Genomic DNA, 18,584 nt, shown 5'->3' with positions numbered 1-18,584 from the left:
GTTTGCAATATCCAAAGTGGTATCCTCTCTCTTTTAGAGAATATCCTGTCTTCTGTACTTGGAAAAGAGAAACGTGAAAGGTCATTCAGAAGGGTAACCAGACAGCAGTTGGCTCCATGAAGAATCTCACGTAAATGTGTGCATGACAAATCCACCCTGAGCTCTGTGCTGCTGCAGGAAACCATTAAGATTGAACCCTCAGGACCAGGAACCAATTAGTTCGGATATCTTATGTCTTTGGACTGTGTGCAAGAATAACTCTACATCACTATCCATGGAGAGTTTTGTGTCTCTATTTCATTTAGTCCAGCAAAAAACAAYTATTTGAGCCTGTGTCTGACCGAAYGCAGCTTGCAAATGGAGGYGATAGACTAAGCTTTAAACCAGGTGATATTGAGGCAATGCTGGTTGGCAGCTGGAGAACCTAGCGAGAATCAGAACTGGGTTTTTACCCAAGGATTTGTGGTTTGATCCAGCTCACAGTTCTATAGCCCTATAGACCATGCTGCTTCTRCAAGACCCAGTAATTGCAACAGTTGCATCACTTTTCCGCAGTTACCTAAYAAAGGCCTAGTTGTTACTTTAATGTACAGATCTTGTGATGCCTTGTGTCACTTCCATTACACACTCTGCAATTTCTTCTCTCTGGGACCATATCCAAAACTTCCCAAAACTGAAACCAGCATATAAGTTCAGGGTCTCTCTACTGATACATCCAAATTGATTCTTGGCTCTGAGTTGTTAATTGTTTTTTAACCCATTCGTCCATCTTAGCCAAACAAGGCAGAGGGACAGAAGCCWGTAATATTTTTATGACCCCAGAAATTTTGTACAAAACTCCCAAACACAGACCAGAGACACACATTAGTGCCTCACTGAAGCAAAGGCTGCAGGCTAATACCAGCAGTAGCTTGGTGTTAGCCTGCCTGCTGACCGCTCAGCACAAATGAACTKGTGGTGAGTTAGCATGCATGTATCTCACAAGCAGCTGCAACACTGATTGCCATTTATCCAGCCAGCAATTGGGAGAATATAGCACAGCACAGAAGGTACAGAGTAGAGAGACTGAAGGAACATGGAAGGGAATTTGGGTGCATAGTAACTCAAAAAGGTTGCAAAAATGGAGTCATCGAGGGAAGTAAGCTGTTGGATGTGATTCCCCAGGAAACTAGGCTTCAGTGATTCCACCATTCAGAGAGCAACTTTTCACAAAAGACAACCAAAAAAACCCCTTAAAATAGGACTTTGTTACACATTCGGCAAAACAGCCTTCTGCATCTTCTTGCCAGTGCTGTTAGACTCATTTGCTCTTGATGGTCTGAACTCAAATGTTGACTCTGCTTTAAAAGCAGAAAGTTGGACAGAGCAATTTCTGAAGTCCCTGAATTACTCTCTATCTATGATGTAACTAGAAATACAAGCCGCAAGATCTACACCTGCCATGCTGCTGAGTACAGATACAGTTGAACCAGCCAATTAGGGAGGTTAGACTACAAAAAATTCCAAGGTGATAAAGATTAAGCTCACCTACGAAAAACGGGCACAGTGAGCCTCTGGCATATTCTCAGCAAGTACAGGAAACAGACAGCGATCCCATCAACCAATTATCAAATATTAAACACAACAAGGCAACCTTGGGTTGGACGGGAGCCCTATTTCACTCCATCAAGGCTRGTATCAACCAGTTTCCAAGATTTTGCAGAATAAGCAGCCTGCCTACAGGGTACTACAGTGTAAAAAGGTGTTCTTTCACCCTGTCACTCCAAATCTTTCTGTTTTATTGAGCAGAATGAACTAGGCTCTGTTAGCAGTTGCCTCTTGCATTGCCAGACAGAGAAAGCTCAAAGCCACCTGTGAATCAGGAGGGGACAAGATGAAAAGCAACTGTTTGAATGATGAAGATCCTTTTCTTGGAATAGCTCCTGTCTATCCTGCCAGATACGCCTTGGCTGAAGTGTGTGTGATGTCTTGGGAAGAGGGTAAAGGGAGTGCTCAGGATCAAAACTGTCTCCAGGTAACGTAGGTTCAAGGCAGAGTCAAAAGAGGATAGAGAGTCAGATGGAAGCACCCTAGGAGAGACTATGCTATGAACCTGGGCATCTGAGAGGATGTCCAATCAAACCCACAATTTTCTTCAGAGGGAAATTAGTGATTTCTCCTTGGTATGAGTGGTATCTTTCAGCTTTCAGGATTCTCAAGAGTCACCAAGTCTTAACTTGGAGGGAGAGGGAAATCAGCTCAACTAYAGCTAGGTCATCTGATGGGGCAAAGAGATGTTTCATGGTTGGCCATTCAAAACACAGACAGAGAAGAACAAATACAATGCCTAAAAAATCACATTCCTTATTGCACAGGAAGAAGATTTCTCTGTTTCCTCAGATGCCTTGGGAAGCACAGCAAACATTGTAACTGTTACGACCTGACGAGCACTGGCTAGAAGATAAATCCAAGAAAACAAGACAGCAAAAGTAGCGAGGGCATAGGAAGGTAGCTCACAGCCAGAGCCCTGAAGGAAGCAGACAGACATGAAGTGCACCCCGACAGACTGCCAGAGTAACTCCCAAAGATCAAAAACTTCATGTCACTCAGGCTAGACCTGGCACTGCAGAGCTCTGTCTGTAGACAAGAGTTCACCATCCTCAGTTTAGAAGAGGATATCAGGATAAAAAAAAAATCTTTCAAGGGCAATGGAAGGAAGTCATCTTCTGACAGAAGCCAGTGATGGAATAGATGGATGGCATCTGTAGATCGTCTAAGTAGTGCAAAACCTTGTTGTGCAATGTTAAGAGAAATGCTCCATCATCAGTCGACCAAACGGTCAGACAGCAGCTGTCACTCACGCAGGCAGAGTTGGAATCCAGGAGGGAGCAAAATGAGAGGGCCTGTTCTTCTCTGCCAAGGACCAGCAGGGGTGGGAGCAGAGAGATGCCGAGCAGAAGGCAATCAAGCTAGAAGAAAACTCGTTTTGTTTGAAGTTAGCCAGTGTCAGATTAAACAAATCAAAGATTTGTTTAGAGTAAAGCAAAGCCAAAAAAAGGAAACGTTTTTCAGATTTCAGTCCAAGCCTTTTGTCCAGTTTTACCCTCTCTTCTCTTGTTCCTATGTTTGTTTGTTTTCTTCATCTGTCACAACAGAATGGCCACTCCAGAAAAGTACCATCCCTCGGCCTTCAAACCACCACAGAGACCAAGACTAGAGCAACCTGGAAAAGGGTTTCCATGCCTGCATCACTATGCACACTAACACGCCTCTTCATACAACACTGGCACTAGAGTAAAATTCATAAGTAGTGTTATACTATAGCAGCCAGAGCTGCTGTGCAGCCTTCATAAAGACAGCTATTGAACACTAAAAGGCAGTCCTCACCTCTTATTAAAGCCTCTCCTATATCACTGACTTCCAAGTGACACAAAGTCAGCTCTAAAGTCTTCCATTTACAGGAGAAGATTGCCTTCCAATTGGCCAAGCAGGCCAACTGAAAGGGCCAAATCCATTACAGAGAGCCTTCGGAAGTCAAAATAACAAGTACCAGTAAGGCTTTCTTGGCCTCTACAGGTAGGTGAAACAACCCTCCCTTCAGGCACTGTATTTTTATACAGCTGATTTAAACACATTGATTGCATCTCCATGTAACTAATGAAACAGCCGAGTCTCTTCTGGAAGACAAACTATCTGTACTGGTTTTTTGTTGTTGGTTGGTTTGGGGCTTTTTTTTTTTTTTTTTTTTTTTTTTAAGTCAGGATGAATCGGACTGGAGTTGCTTCTTCTCTCTTTGTCCATGACATAGGGATCCTATATAATTAGCACACAGTACATCCAACCTCACAGAGTGGGAAATAGGTATCAGTCCTCCTCAATGTTACCATGCTCCAAGAACTGTTCTACCTTTGCCTCTTTCAGCAGCTTCAGTTCTGTCACACACTGCAGTGACTCTGCTGTCTTCTACACTCGTTTGACTGCAGAATTGGCTCCATYGCGTTTTCCCCTTGGAATCCACATAGTTCTATGTTCAAAATTAACATTCCACTAAATTAAAAAAAAAATGCTGTTATGTCACTCGTTCCTCTGGTTTCCTCAGTATTTTCTACGTCTATTTTATAAAGAGTAAGTTTTGTTCAAGAGTGAGAATCATCTCTTGTCTTCCGTGGCACAGAGCCACTCCTTTTGTTGGCACTTAAAATTTCAAAAAGGGGGGGGGGGGGAAATGCAATTCAAAGGTCTCCACAAGTGTAAGACTAGATCTAACACCACCCTGAACAACTGAATTTTTTAAGCCAAGCTGACATGCTTACAAATACCTAAGAGTGAAGAACATAGACTTCCCAAGCCTGATTAGGACCTCATTCAGACCTGGAAATAAGGAATCAAGATGAACTCTTTCCCTTAGCTAATACTGCTCTTGATTTCTGCCCTCACAACATGACTTAAGAGTTGAGTAGTAAGCACTCACGGTGAATTACTTTTTGCCTTCTCTTTTTAAGCAGGGCCCTATACATAAAATGAAACAACACACAGAACTGCCCACCTTCCTCTTCTTTACTTCATACGGTGGGTCTGGTTTGAAAACACCGACATGGATTGAATTATGAGCTGCACAAAGAATAGCTTGGGTTTTCTCAACACACGTGGTGTCTTAAATAGGAAAGAAACTACATTTTGGATCACRCCACCACTGTAAAAGGCATTCTCCCCCTGGTGGTCTGATCTAAGGGTACATTCTGAAATAATTTCCAAGAGAGAAACGGACAGCTCTTTCACACCCTGTGCGCACACGCACACCGCAATGCTACGCCTGCAGGATTGTTACTCAATTTATCAAGACCAAACAAAGTAATTTCTTTTAAGGCAAAGTGTCTTCACTGTGTAAAGACTTCARAGGGATCTTTGCCCATTTTTGTGAGGACTACCATGCACTGCACCTAAGGTCTATTCCTTCTTATTCCCCAAATAGCCTACTTTTTTATTTGGAGAAAAGAAACATTTGTTGTTAATAAAAACAACACTTTAGCACCTAACTCATCAACAAATTACGGATTATCAGCTAAACATGCTCTACTGTTTGTGCTGAGTTATATCTTATTCATGGTAGGTTTTAATTTGATTAGTGATTGGACTAAAAGCAGCTAAGTAAAAATTACAATGCCCAAGGGCCGCTTAGGTTCTTGGACAAAACTGAGTTCAAAAGTAGCAATATAATTGATTGAAAGTGCATTGGAAGTGCTATGTTTAGGCATTGGATTGTRTTCTACAGAAAGCCTCATGCTATGCAAGCAACAAAACTAACTTTAGAGACAAAGGTATGCGTCTAATATGCTTATGGATTTTTAAAAATTCATACTTTCACTGAAGCTGGCAAAGTTATAGCTGCTCACACCATTGAATTTGGCACAGTTCTTTATATTCTGAGTGAACACAAGCCAGCCATTTCTAGTCTTGCTGAGAAGACCTGGACTTCAAGTCCTGCCTCAAAATTGCTATTTAAGCCTCACTGCTGCAGATAAAAAATAAGAAATTGGAAAAAAATAGGAACYGCAAGTTGACTCTCAACAGCTAAGCAATACTTTCTTTTCTTTAGTCTTAACTGGGTGCTCAGTTTGTGCAGRCAATTATAGCAGATGCTCAGACACTTTGTAATGATCCCATCACACTTTTAAAGAGCCTTTTCAATGTATAACATTATTTCAGAATAAACAAGTTACTCAGACAAAATGAAGGAGTGACCTGTGCCTTCAGCCAAATCAGAGAGACACATATCACCAACTTGTGTCCAACTGCACAGCAAAGTAATTTTAAAATGTCTTCAGGCAGATGCAYGGATTCTGGTTGCTTTAAACTCTGCTGTCCCTAAGAGGGAGGAGTAATAAGCCCATTTTCTCCTGAAGACCACCCCTGCCCCAGGCCTTTACATCACCAGCCTCTGTTTCAATCAAAGTAAATGTCAAAAAACCCTTGGATATCATGATACAAGATATCCCTGCAAAACGTAGTGGCTCACTCCAAGTTATACTTTCTGCTTAACACAAAGTTTTCCAGTGACAACAAGGACCAGAGAGCAGTTTCTCCTCGTGCTCCTCTGTTATAAAAGGAGGGATGTTCACAGACTAACAGCCTTTACCCTCCAAGGCTTCTGGAAAAAATGCATTAAGAGGGAAAAAAGCTCAGCCAACATAGCACAAGACAGAATAGGACTTACAATAGTAATCTTTAACTAGTGAATTCAGAAAAATGCCTGTCAGAGGGCATCTATCCAGCAAGAACCTAAARAAGTTGTATCTCAGTATTTATAAAAAGGACTGGATCTTGGAGGTCTCATTTCAAGATGGTACTTACCARRCTGGAGAGAGAAGAGAAAGTGGTKTGGGGTAGAAATTCCACCYAGCAGCTAAACAATCTTCCTAGACTGATGTTTCATCAAARTATTTTTTCAGATTTTTTGTTTGTTTTTTAAAACTCATACCCATTTTCCAGGTGGAAGAAACATGTGAAAGGAATCAGGTGACATTCACAGCATCCAACCTTTATTTCAGTGCATTTGGTGTGCGAGTGCCTGGCATATCTACATGTAGATGAGGAGAAAGGCTCCTTCATGGAAGCAGTTAAAAGCAAGAGATTAACTTGGAGCATTGAGTTACCAGTACCTTCTGGAGATACCTACCTCTTTTCAGCGACTGCAGAAGCAGCCTTGGGGATTAGCCTCCTGCATCAGTTGTTTGTGTTGGGTACCCAAAGATGACGGATACGAATACTCTCCTCTTTGTTATGTAGACGTCAAGCACTCCCTTATTTAATTGCCGTTTAATTAGAAACTAGTATTGTGGGAGAGAAACTAGGAAGTTTTTAATGATAATTAAAAAAATAAAACCACACGCACAAACACAGAGAAACAAAGCTAAACCTAACCCAGCTTTGCGCATTCTACCAATTCGCTCTCCTCTCTGTAGAACACCACAATATAAATATTACGATCTCTGTTAAAATGAATTATTGAGGATTTTAATACGTTGCACAGTACATATTAATATAGAAAAAATACATGTTATCAGCAGAGTAATGTTGACCATGTACTAATCCATTCCACCTGCTCAAATATTAGTGCAAATAATTATATATTTGTAATGCATCATTGCTGTCTAGTTTGAATCTATGCCTCCAGAATAAATGTCTCKTCTCTGAAGTTGTTTGCTATTATGAGTAAAATGTTATATATTCATACTCAAATTGACTTTGAGTGGATAAGTGAAATGAGCAACCTTCAAAAATCCACTTGTCTAAGACTTAGCAAGTTATTTTAATGAATTGTTTACAGTAAAGTGAATGCTRTAAAAACGGTTCAAACAAAAGCTCATGTTAGCTGGCTTCTCTACAGCAACCAAATACCACATGTCAACACAGTGCAGAGTTCAAAATGACTGACTTCAAACTGGCAGCATTAGTTGAGGTGAACTGCAACCTTCTCTTCCAATGGGAGATACTTACCTTGATTTGGTTCTGATATTGTGCAGTTCRCCTATTTGTGAAGTGGTTCTGGGGACACTTTCTCTCCACAGCCTGGCCTCACTTTTCAGGTGTTGCTCACCTTCTCTAGAAACTGACAGAACAACCCACACCACCAAAGGATTGTCTTTTCCAGACCTCAGGAAAAACACAGTCACATTTGACAATACATAAGCTCCCTTCTCAACTCCAGAACTAGGCAGAGAGATGACTCTGAACATGTGGGGAATTTGCAGAGATAAGRAAATGCTGCCTAATTAAGAATATAGGGATCACGAGCTCACTCTCAGATGGCCAATAAAGATGTGGCCTTGATAAGGCTGAACATTTGGTAGAACAATAGCTTCTGTCCCCAAAGGACTAATAGCCAAAATGGGCAGAACAGACATGCAGCCAAGACAGGACAGAACAGACTTCAAGTGCTTGTTAATGCCATGATTATCCTTGTCTAGAAATGAAGTTGAGATAGGGCTGAGAAGAACGAGGGCAGCACTGTAACTCAGCCAGCTCCAATGTCTCCTCCCTTCACAGAAGGCAAATAACAGTAAAGATGAGAAGGATTTGGTAGAGCTAACAGGTGGTCTACAGTTTATTTTYATCTCAAATCAGGATGAACAGCTAGAATGCCATCAGAAAGTTCAAAAAACATTTTGACTCCCAACTATCAAAACATTTCATTTCTGGTCAAACTGCAGTCAAAGACACTATTAGGGATAACTCAGCTTTAAATCTCATGTCACATTACTACCACATTACCCAATGGGCAYTGTAGTTGAAATACCTGACATTTTTCCCCTTTCCATTTTTCTCAAGGTTAATTCCTGATATGAAACATCACTTATGCACTATACAGTCAGGTCACAGGGAGAGCTCATAGACACAGAGACCTGCAGGGATGAAGGAGAAGGGGGACGGTAAAAGRATAAAGGAGAAGGGAGTCAAATTCCTCTTTCTACTAGGCTACACATGGTTAAATGACCACTGGATAATATGTGGAGGTTTCCTAGAATCCCTGTTGCAAAGTTGAAGGGCTCTCTCTCTACTAGTGTGGTAATGGAAGGGAAGCAATGCAATCCTGATGGATACTGGAAAGGAAATGTAGCACAGGGAAGTAAAGCTCATAAAATAAAGGTAGAAATCAAGGCTCCCACATCCAATGAGGGCTGTACTGATACAGAATAAGAGATCACCAGTAATACCCCACACAACTGAAAAGATGACTAGCAAACACAGCTCTTCCTCCACTCAAAGATAAACAGAAGACGTGGATTAAAAATGCTCATTTTCCTTCCTATTACCAAAAAAAATTAGAAAAGCAAAGCAGTGAAAACAAGAGAGAAGATCTAGCTCCCTACCATCCTTAAACAGATGTAGAAACAACCAAGAAAAAAAAATAAAAGAATATGCCAACCTGTCCACTTCCTTCCCGTGATGTCTAGGGGAAATACTACAATGCAGATAGCAAAGCACAATATCTGTCTCTACTTACAGAGAGCTGATGTTCAGTATCAGAGGTTGAGGGAAGAAAAAAAGAAAAAAAAAATTTTTTGCCTTGAGGCCAACATCCAGCAGGAAAAGAGGAAAGCAAGGAAACTCACCCTTCAGTCATCCTTTAGAAGAGTATGATCTGTGTGGAAGACTAGCTTATCCTCCCTACYGCTCTTGAGACAGGTAATGAAAGGGAAAAGAGCTGCCATCTGCATCTACAATTAGACCAGGGATTATTACATATCAGCATCCTTCATACAGGAAGACCTCAGCCCAAACTTTTTCCCTGTTTATGACTGGTTCAGCTTAAGTCCTGATCCAAGTAAGATAATTATTGCCATGAAAACCCCAAAAGAACACCTATTTTTTTTCTAAATCTTCATAACATCTAAGCCAGTGTACCTTAAATTTACATCATGCATATATTGGCTTGAAAAATCTGGAACTAGAGACTTCTAAAGAACAGGCCAACGGTTACTGCACAGGGCTCCTAATGAACTGAACAGCCTCTCCATCTTCAAGGTACTTTGAAAGATGCATCTATTTGCYGTGTTTCCTACAGAAATGGAGGAATCAGTCCACACAAACTCACACAGCACCCCAGGACCAACTAGATGGTACCAGATTGCTTTTGGCACCTGAAATTTTATGTTACCAGTTAAGCACTGAAGCAACGAGTGATTTAAAGCAAGTTAGTGGAAGCTGAGCAGAAGCAAAGACAACCCAACTTCTCTTACTGAYCACAAGACAAACTGACTTGCTCAATATGGTGCAATTCTCAAGTTAAGCAGTCACTTACCATTAGCCAGATCACTAGTTTTGAAAAGAATAAGCTCAGCTCTAGCAAATTCCTTTTCCTTCCAATTAGACTACGTATTGCTGATGCATTTTTACCCYTCACAGTAGAAATAAGTAGAGCTCACACTCACAGCATGGCTACCTATCCTTCAGAGCAGATTCACACTTAAGAACGGAAAGCCTTTCCTGTTGAATCCAAGGATTTCAAGCTCCAAGGCAAGGTATTTATGCCAGTCTCTCTCCTCCAGAAGCTCACTTCATTTAAGGATGGAAACGTAGCTGTAAAGAGATTTTAATTCCAATCTTGCTTATTTGCCTATGTCATGTGTATGCCAAGTTTCTCTTAATCTCATTTTAAATTCCTCCTACCACGTGTTAAGATGCTTCATTTAAAACCACTTGTTATCCAGATCCTTCTAGTTCAGGTCATCCTCACTTCTTACCTTCTAACTCTAAATATCTAGATCTTCTCTTTATCCAAGCACTTCCATTTCCCAAATTTTATATGTTTTATTTGTGCTGAGAAGTAATCTTACAGAACACCAGTTCCTTCTTGCCCTCTGTGCATATGCAAACAATACAATACAAAGCCATGTCAATAAATTATACGACTTGTAAAAACATAGCTTATTTTCCAGCCTGCAACAGTTTACTGCAAAGCCATTTTCACCAATTGTAAACATAATTACACACATGTGCATACACCTCCTCTCAAGCATTCCTTTGGCTGCCAGCCTGTTAAATGCCAACATTCTAGAAGTGAGTATTAGAAAGGTAATACTTTAACTTATCACATTAAAAGCCATATTTGTATTTTGGCTAGTACTTTACTGTATTCAGAAGCTACTAGGAAATATTTTCCTAAATTATAGGCTATAATAGCTATAAACTTAATGTGTGAAGATTATAGTCCCATCCCAATCCAACTTGTATAGTAAAGTAAACTTACCGACAACTTGTTTCTTTTCTAGAAACAGAAACGCTTTCAGTGTATGCATGAGAACACTTTTCAAAGAARGCAGAAGGGAAAGCTCACACCACTGATAATTTCGTCAGTAAAATTACTTTTATTGGTTTTTTTTTTTAATAGAAGGGTTTATACAATTGAATATAAAGGGTATTTGAAGAATGTGGAAATGAAATGAAAAAAGTATCTGGAGGGATTTTTTTTTAATTCAAGAAGAATTTACATATCTAAGTATTCACCTACTTTTTGCTGCCTTTTCTTAGTAGGCATAATGAAAAATATTGCACTGAGCATATGCATGGGAAACACAGCTAATAAAGTAAGAAATATGGTAAATACATTTCATACAACCTTAAAATAATTCAGAACAACCATACAACAAATTCTGAAGCACTTCTGTGATCTGCAGTCTTAAGATGATGTTCACTGTTCTGAAGTGTTTACAAATTGACACTTTTTTGTACAAAGAATTTACATTAGTAAAACTACAGCCTCAAAATTGTTGGCTTTCAGTCACAGAGGTAACAGAGAGGTATCATCTGAATTCACATCAGAGCTTTTGGAGAAAAAAAAAATGGCAGCAGTACAAGCATGTGCCTCCTCCAGTGTCCAGAACTCTTTGTGGTTTTGCCATGGCCGAGGAATAGAGCTAAGCAGCTGAACAAAGCACCTGGTCTCCCAGAATACTTTGAGAAAATCTGGCATCCCTTCTCTTGTTTACCAAAATAATGCTCCGCTAAATACAAAAAGAAGCAGGAAAACTTCAACCAACCAAGAGAAATTCCATACAAGTCTGTCAATATTGACTACATCTGGTAAATCATAAACGTAAGAAAAATAGTTTTATATGACCTATCAAGTATCTGACCCAGAGCAGAAATTCTACTCTGACAACGGAAGAGAAAAAAAAAAATTGTAAACTACACTGAGCCCACAGTAGAAATAAAACAAAGTGTTGTAGATGATCTGCTTAGGAGTGGAGTCAGATTGAAGACACAAAACATGGCAGTTTCAACTCATATTCCACAAGAGCTCACTTCCAAACAAAGTCCATTTTATAGCAATTTTCAACTGCTCGTGGAAAAGCTAAATGCCTCAAGCATTACTGTTGCTTCAGTTCACCATATGCACACTACGGGTCCTGCTCAGGAGCACCCTGAATGCATACTGAAGCCTAATGGACACAAAGGCTGCCTGTCTCCAATGTTAAAATCACAAGCAATGGAAGAGAAGCTTCCGCACACATTTTATATTGCTCAGGYACTGAGAAGTAACTGTCTTCAGCACAGGAAATTCCAAATCCAGAGTCTTTTAAGTGCCACTGGCCATTCCTCCCACAGATAAATGAACACTTAGGCTACATTTTATCCTTTTACTTTGTTATAATCTGAATTTATTTACATACAGAACAAGAGACAGGAGAAAAAGTTCTCTTATTTTAACCCAGTAATGGGCACCTTCACCTTGTAATATGAATGCCTAAGACAAGGCAGCTGCATTCAGTTTAGGAGCGTATATAAAATTCAGTGTGCCAGTATCAAACTGAATAAACAAGAATGCTAGATCATACAACACTAATATATTCCAGTGGGCCTGTGACTATTAGGTTAGGAGGAAAAAAACACTAAAGAACCAAAAAAAATTGTTTTTATCACTTTAGTTCTGTTTACATTGCTGCACAATGAATAAATTACATCTTTCTGGGCTAGTGTTTCTGTTACTCCTACATCTCAAAGAAATTCCAAGCTAATTAATTAGAGCAAGAAATTACATTGAGCAGGATAAGATTTTAAAAAGAAAGAAATGACTTAGAAACACCAATCAAAGATAATTTGATTATGATTAGCTGTGCTGAAGTCTAAGTCATTAAAATTGATGAAGAATGTTTCTACACTGGTCTATTCTATGTAATCCATTACCTACGCTATGCTCTGTACTTAAAAGTCTAACAAATGGTATCTGATAATTCAATATTGAAGACTAAAGTACTTTCAGTGCACCACTTGCTTTCCTACACCAACATGTTTCCAATACCAAATTAGCAGCAAGTAGTTTTGCAGAAATTCATCACCGGGAGAACTTTAGCTTACACGAAATACCACGCAAATTTTCATCTGCTCACATTCTACAGAGTCATGTTTAAATATGGCTGCTGATTTATTCTGAACAGTCATTATCCCACAAAAATTACAACCACTGTTTGGTAAGAAACCATTCCCTGTGCTTCCCAACAGCTGTGGCCTGCCCAAAGATATAACGTTTTTTTTCCATGCTCTCAGCTGAAGTGACGAGCAAGACGAGCAGACCTATAATCAGCACGCAGCTGAACAAAGGAGTGAAGGATGTTCTTGTCCAGATTAGCAAGTTGTTCTCCTGAGCAAACTTGCTTTAAATTATCCGGGGCTACAACCAGAAGATTGCAAAGTGCATGCAAGGTATCAAAGAGCTGTAACACCAACGGAATCTGTGGTTAGAGAATAAAAGAGATAGGTATTAAAGTCTTACAACACAGACTCTGCAAAGTTCAACTAGATTCTTGAAATAGTTTTTTCCACTAGAGGATTTACTTTGGTGCACACACGTGTGCATAAATACATATATGTATTTATATACATTAGGATCTAAGATTTATTTCTTTTAAAACAGAGAATGGGCCATGGACAAAATGCAGTGAGATTTTTTTTGTTGTTAATCCATCAGACTAGTGGTATTTATGATCAAGGTTCTGCTTCTTTAACCCCTAACTGCAACACRTGATCTTCTTCAAAAAAATGAATTTGGAACATCTGTGGCCTCCAATCATACTAAGATAGGTTAAAGGCAACTTTTTCAAGAGGATTTTGATGCTCCAGAATGCAGCAAACTTACTGTAAACCTATACTCTCATTAAGGGCAAGTATCTGTAACATTTGAAGAGGCACCATGTGAAAACAAAAATGATTTCTAAGTATGTATAACCAGTAATTTCTCACTATATTTAACATGAGAATGCATGCAACTGTATGTTAAAATTTGAAATGCTACGGAGCTGCTTTCAAATATATAAAATGAAGGCTAAAAAGAAGTTCCTGAYTTGTTTCCTAATGGAGGGAAGACTCTGACGAAATTCAGAAAGGGATTGAAAGTGTAAGACTACTCTGTGGGACAATTATCAAAACGAACACACACATGAAGAGTCAACAAATCTACTTCAACTTTCAAGAGATCTCATCTCTAATTAAACATGATTAGAAGAGACCTAGAGAAAAGATTAGGTTGTACCACATAGCCCAGATTTGGATTTTTTTGAAGCTTTTGGCAACAGTCAGTAGGAGAAAAAGTACTGAAAGCAGGAGGACGATAAGTCTTGTCTAGAAGGGCAATCCCTAGATTTTATTTCAATTCAAAAGCATACATAGAACACAAAATAATGTAAGTACTCAACACTTCCTCAATATAGACATATAGCCTGCCAACAAAGTGATATTAGGAGTCAGCTCTTTAGAACCTGATAAAAAACTGCTGCGATGATAAAACAGTGTGTAATATCAGTGTACGAATTGCTGATATTCAAATAGAAATAGAAGATTTTAAGATAACTTCCGATTAAAAATACTATCTTCTACTAAATAATTTCCATATGAACATACGTCAGAGTTACACATGCTTACCTTGAAGTCTTTGGCACACTTTCTATATTCAGCCACATCACAAATAGCTAACATGCCTCCCATGCAACTGTAGGAATATTGCTGTAGATGTTCATAGATCAATCGATGAAAACGAACTCCAAGCTCCATCAAAACTGTGTCCACATTCTTACCATCCATAGAATTTCTAATTTTTTCCACCTGCTTTCTAACATAGCCACAGACTTTAACACAGGCCTAAAAGGAGGGGGAAAAGTTTCTTACTAAAAACAATTGGGAAAAAGTAAACGTCAGTTCTCAAAAAGTGATTTCTACCTCACAAGCTGAGCAGTTAGATGCCATGCCTTACAACTTTCAGCAGCACGTCACTGAATTTAATAATTTCCAATTAATTTTCCAACAGTGTTTTTTCATTGCCACATAAAAAACACAATTATGCAAATAGAGATGGATGCAAGACAATGCTCTATTGAATTACAGTTCGTATCAGTTCAGAATAAAGCAGTTTAATTTGGGCCTCTTGAAAGGGGAAAGAATTTGATAAGCTGTCCACCACCTACTAGTTTGCGTCTGAAACTATCTACAAAACTGCTAACGTTCCCCCTGAGCTTGAGAAAAAAGCCCATAACAGAGTTTGTAGGTGGTTAGTCAAAAATGGAATAGCTAAGTATGTTAACCAATCAAACGCACATGCYGTCAAATGCATTTATTAAATAGCATCGCCTATCTGATATGACTCAAGCAAGTTTGAAGCTATACTGATGAGTCTGGGTTTATACTTACGTTAGTATATTGAATCAAAACATTGTTTTCATCTTCTGGTTTAAAATCTGTCTTCTTTTGCTCTGCAGCCAAGATGTGTTTCATCTGTCCAATCATACAATTCAGTGTCCTTTAAAGTTACAAACACAGACCGTGTTTTGAGGGGAACATTTTCATTTCCTTGATTTTTATATTTACAGACATTAAGGTGATTCTATACAAAAGTAGATAGAATAAAGCAATGGGGGGGGGGGGAACCACATTACCTAGTATTTGAGAAATCTACAGAACATACTAAAAGTGAATGATTATCATAAGAAACCAGGGGTGCAAGGACATGTCAAAGAAAATACTTCATTTAGTAGATATGCACAAAGAAATGCACATTCTTCCAAAGTTACTATGCAGTTCTCTAGACAAGAAAAGCTTGATTTTCTGTAAATAGTTAGGAAAGAGAGAATCAGAAGAAGAAAAAAAAATCTGAAAACTCTTTGCTCCAAGTTCACTATCTTAGAGCATAGCACACAGCATGCTAGCCAGCTGGTTTTAAAGGGGACAAATTAATTGGCAAGTAATCCATTTAAATCCAACTTTTCAGAGAAACTGGATAGCATTCTTCATTGCTGAGGGAATGGGACAGCAGAAGGAAGCATTCCAAAGACTTAAGTTTAGCAGAACTAGATTGCATTGTGTATTACTCAGAAGAAAGCATCAGGAAACACTTGTAAAATGAAGGTCCCTTGCCAGAGTTTGGTATTTCTCCCGTCTTCAGAAATCTAATAGAGTTTTACAGTGTCATTTTTCTCCTCCACAGGTTTTCTCTTCTTAGAGCATTACCTAAGGTCAAGGTAGTGACTAATCTTAAGTCCAACCCAAAGGTCAAATAGYAAAGGAATTAAAAAAGGTACAACTTATTTTTCCCCAGACTGTTTGCTGGGAATGCCTCCATCCTGCATACACGCTTTCCCTTCCTCCACCCTTCCCTCCCCCTTTTTTCTTTATTTAAAAAAGTACTTTACAAACACCTCCTCTGAAGATAGAAATTAGCAACAATGAGGCTACAGGTTTTGAAGGATTCAACTTCTGTAGGAAAGGGAAGGAGAATATACATGTCCAAAGAGAGAACAAAGTTTGTTCCTTCCTATGCATGGAGCTCAAACTTGCATTTGAGGTGTACTTCATTCAACAATCCACAAACAGAAATAAAACAAAAAGTTATACTCTGCATTCTCCCCAGTTTCTATTTCCAATAAAAATATCCAGAAGGCCGTTTACACGAAACATAAATTGAAAGAAAACCAGCTGAACTAGTTCAGTTCAGATAATAAATCGCTTCTATAGGGGCAGAAAATTGCTTTGAATGCCATTCAAGAATCTGCTGTTGGACTTCTTCAGATTGGACAGTGCTTAGAAATTCCTTTCCCCCACATTTCTCTCTCTCTCTCTCTCTTTTTTTTTTTTTTGGAGAGATCATTAAGCAAGATAATCAATTCTTAAAAGCAGCAGCAGCATCAAGAAGTGGCATGTAAGTAGGTACACAGACATGTTTTATATATAACATTCATTTCAAAGCTAATCTTTTATAAAACTGAAGCACAACTGTTTTTAAAAATCTCCATTCACAAACCTTTAAACACACTGCTTTCCAACAGAGACTCTTCTCCTAAATCTTACTACCAGTTTTAAAAGATTATTTTATACAATCAGTTACAAGCTATTCCAATGTTGATGACCGACCCATGCATGCTTGTGTAGATTAGAACTTGCTGCCTCAGTGGATCAAGTACTTCAAGTTTTTTGTTTAAATCACCAGGTCACTTCCATCAGGAGCAGCTAAAATCTCAAATGTTATTCGCACATTTTCCATCTCCATCTTTCTTTCTGCAGCTGCAGAAAATGCTTTTAAGAACCAACTCCTTGAGCCCTCTGTAAATATATTACATCAAATCTCTTCCTCATCTCTGCAGAAAGTACCCAGTAGGACCCAAGTGCAGTGACTGCTTTCCCTATACAGTGGTGTTCTCATCCCTCGCCAGTACAGGGTGATCTGTATAAAAACTTTTGACAATAATTTCCACAGTAGTCCTTAGTTCCCAGATGAAGATTTATTTACATTACCATGGTGAGAAAACAGAGCCACAGAAAGCTTACGTAACTTGTTCTAGGTTGAATAACATCGTTTGGAAATATGGGAACATTACATACTACTTCGGGCAAAGCAGGGCAGTCACAGTACAGTTCTGTTTCCTAATATTAAGCTTGTTAGTTATTTGGACTACTGGAAACAGACTAAATAAATCTCCCATAACCTCAAATCAGTCAATCAAGTCAATGTCAGAATGAAAATTATTCAATGTGAATTACTGCAGTCTCTCAAAAGAATCAAAACTCTTTACTGAAGTCCTTCCAGAACTAACTATATCACGTCACAAATCTGCCATGAAAAATATGAGCCTCCGAACAGAAAAAATCTGAACTTCCTTGACAGAATAATGCCTGCGTATAGACTTAAAAGAATAAAAAAGTATCAATTTTATGTTCAGAAAAACCTCATCCTTAAAAGGAAAGCTAATACACATCATAAATGAGTTCTACAAGAATCAGTGATTAAAMGAAAGTTTAAATCTTTACTTGCCTATCAATGCCCATATCCAGCTTCACTTCCATTTGTTCTATGATATCCTTCTTCTTCTGAAGGCATTCAGATAATTTAGGAGAAGAACTACAACAGCATAAAAGGTTGGGAGGTAAAAAGAGTTAAACATTAAAAACAAATTTATTTGCTGGAGCTGTTTCAACAAAAATTTGTGAAGATTTCCTATTCAGGTGTTCTCAGGAAGGACTAGTTTAGAGGAAGCTATCTGGCTTCAAAATAACAAATCAACAGTCTCAACAGCCAGCTGACCCTGAGCAGGATTGCCAAGTGCTGAYGGGCAGTGTTGTCACACACTTCGGGCAGTGCTGTCCCTACCGAGCATAATGCCTCACTGCTGCTGCCAGCCCCTGGCAGGTCAGCAGGCAAACCTAGCTTTTCACACACACACACAAATTCATAGTACATCAGTATGTTCTTCCTCGAGCATATCCAACCAGTATCTCTTAAACAACATGCAACTTTCACCTAGTTTACATACGGCTTCCACGGCACAGCTAGCCGTTTCCTCTGCAGAGGCTGTCTGGTAGACCCCAGCAATCACAGCAGTCCTCATATCCCCTGCTGACCKCAGGAGTGGCCAGAAGGCCTCTCTGCTCCAGTGCTGTTACGCAGTAGTGAGCTCTCTGGCGAGCAACCATCTCTGTTCCCTATCAGTACCCTTGGAGCTCTCTCTTGCTCTGTAGTTCTCCGATGTACAGATCTGTGCAACTTTCCTTCTTCCTCCCCCAACCTGTTACAGCATTTTATCTTCCCACAACAGCTATCTGAACCACTCTAAGAATAAATTCCT

General features: G+C 39.2%; 1 protein-coding gene across 1 annotated transcript in view; it reads right to left on the bottom strand.

Annotated features, from left to right (window-relative positions):
• Positions 1–10,827: 10,827 nt before the first annotated feature.
• EXOC5 (exocyst complex component 5) overlaps positions 10,828–18,584 on the bottom strand; it is a 27,116-nt gene continuing 19,359 nt past the window's right edge. The window contains 4 exon segments of the mRNA XM_085314976.1: positions 10,828–13,211; positions 14,398–14,613; positions 15,160–15,268; positions 17,774–17,921. Coding sequence (XP_085171102.1) covers positions 13,023–13,211; positions 14,398–14,613; positions 15,160–15,268; positions 17,774–17,921 — 662 coding nt within the window. The 3' untranslated portion in view covers positions 10,828–13,022.

This window comes from Rhea americana, unplaced genomic scaffold (genome assembly GCF_003343005.1).
Source record: "Rhea americana isolate MKP2758 unplaced genomic scaffold, rheAme1 scaffold_42, whole genome shotgun sequence".
In the NCBI taxonomy this organism is placed as follows: Eukaryota; Metazoa; Chordata; class Aves; order Rheiformes; family Rheidae; genus Rhea; species Rhea americana.
This window is presented reverse-complemented; position numbering and strand designations above follow the sequence as displayed.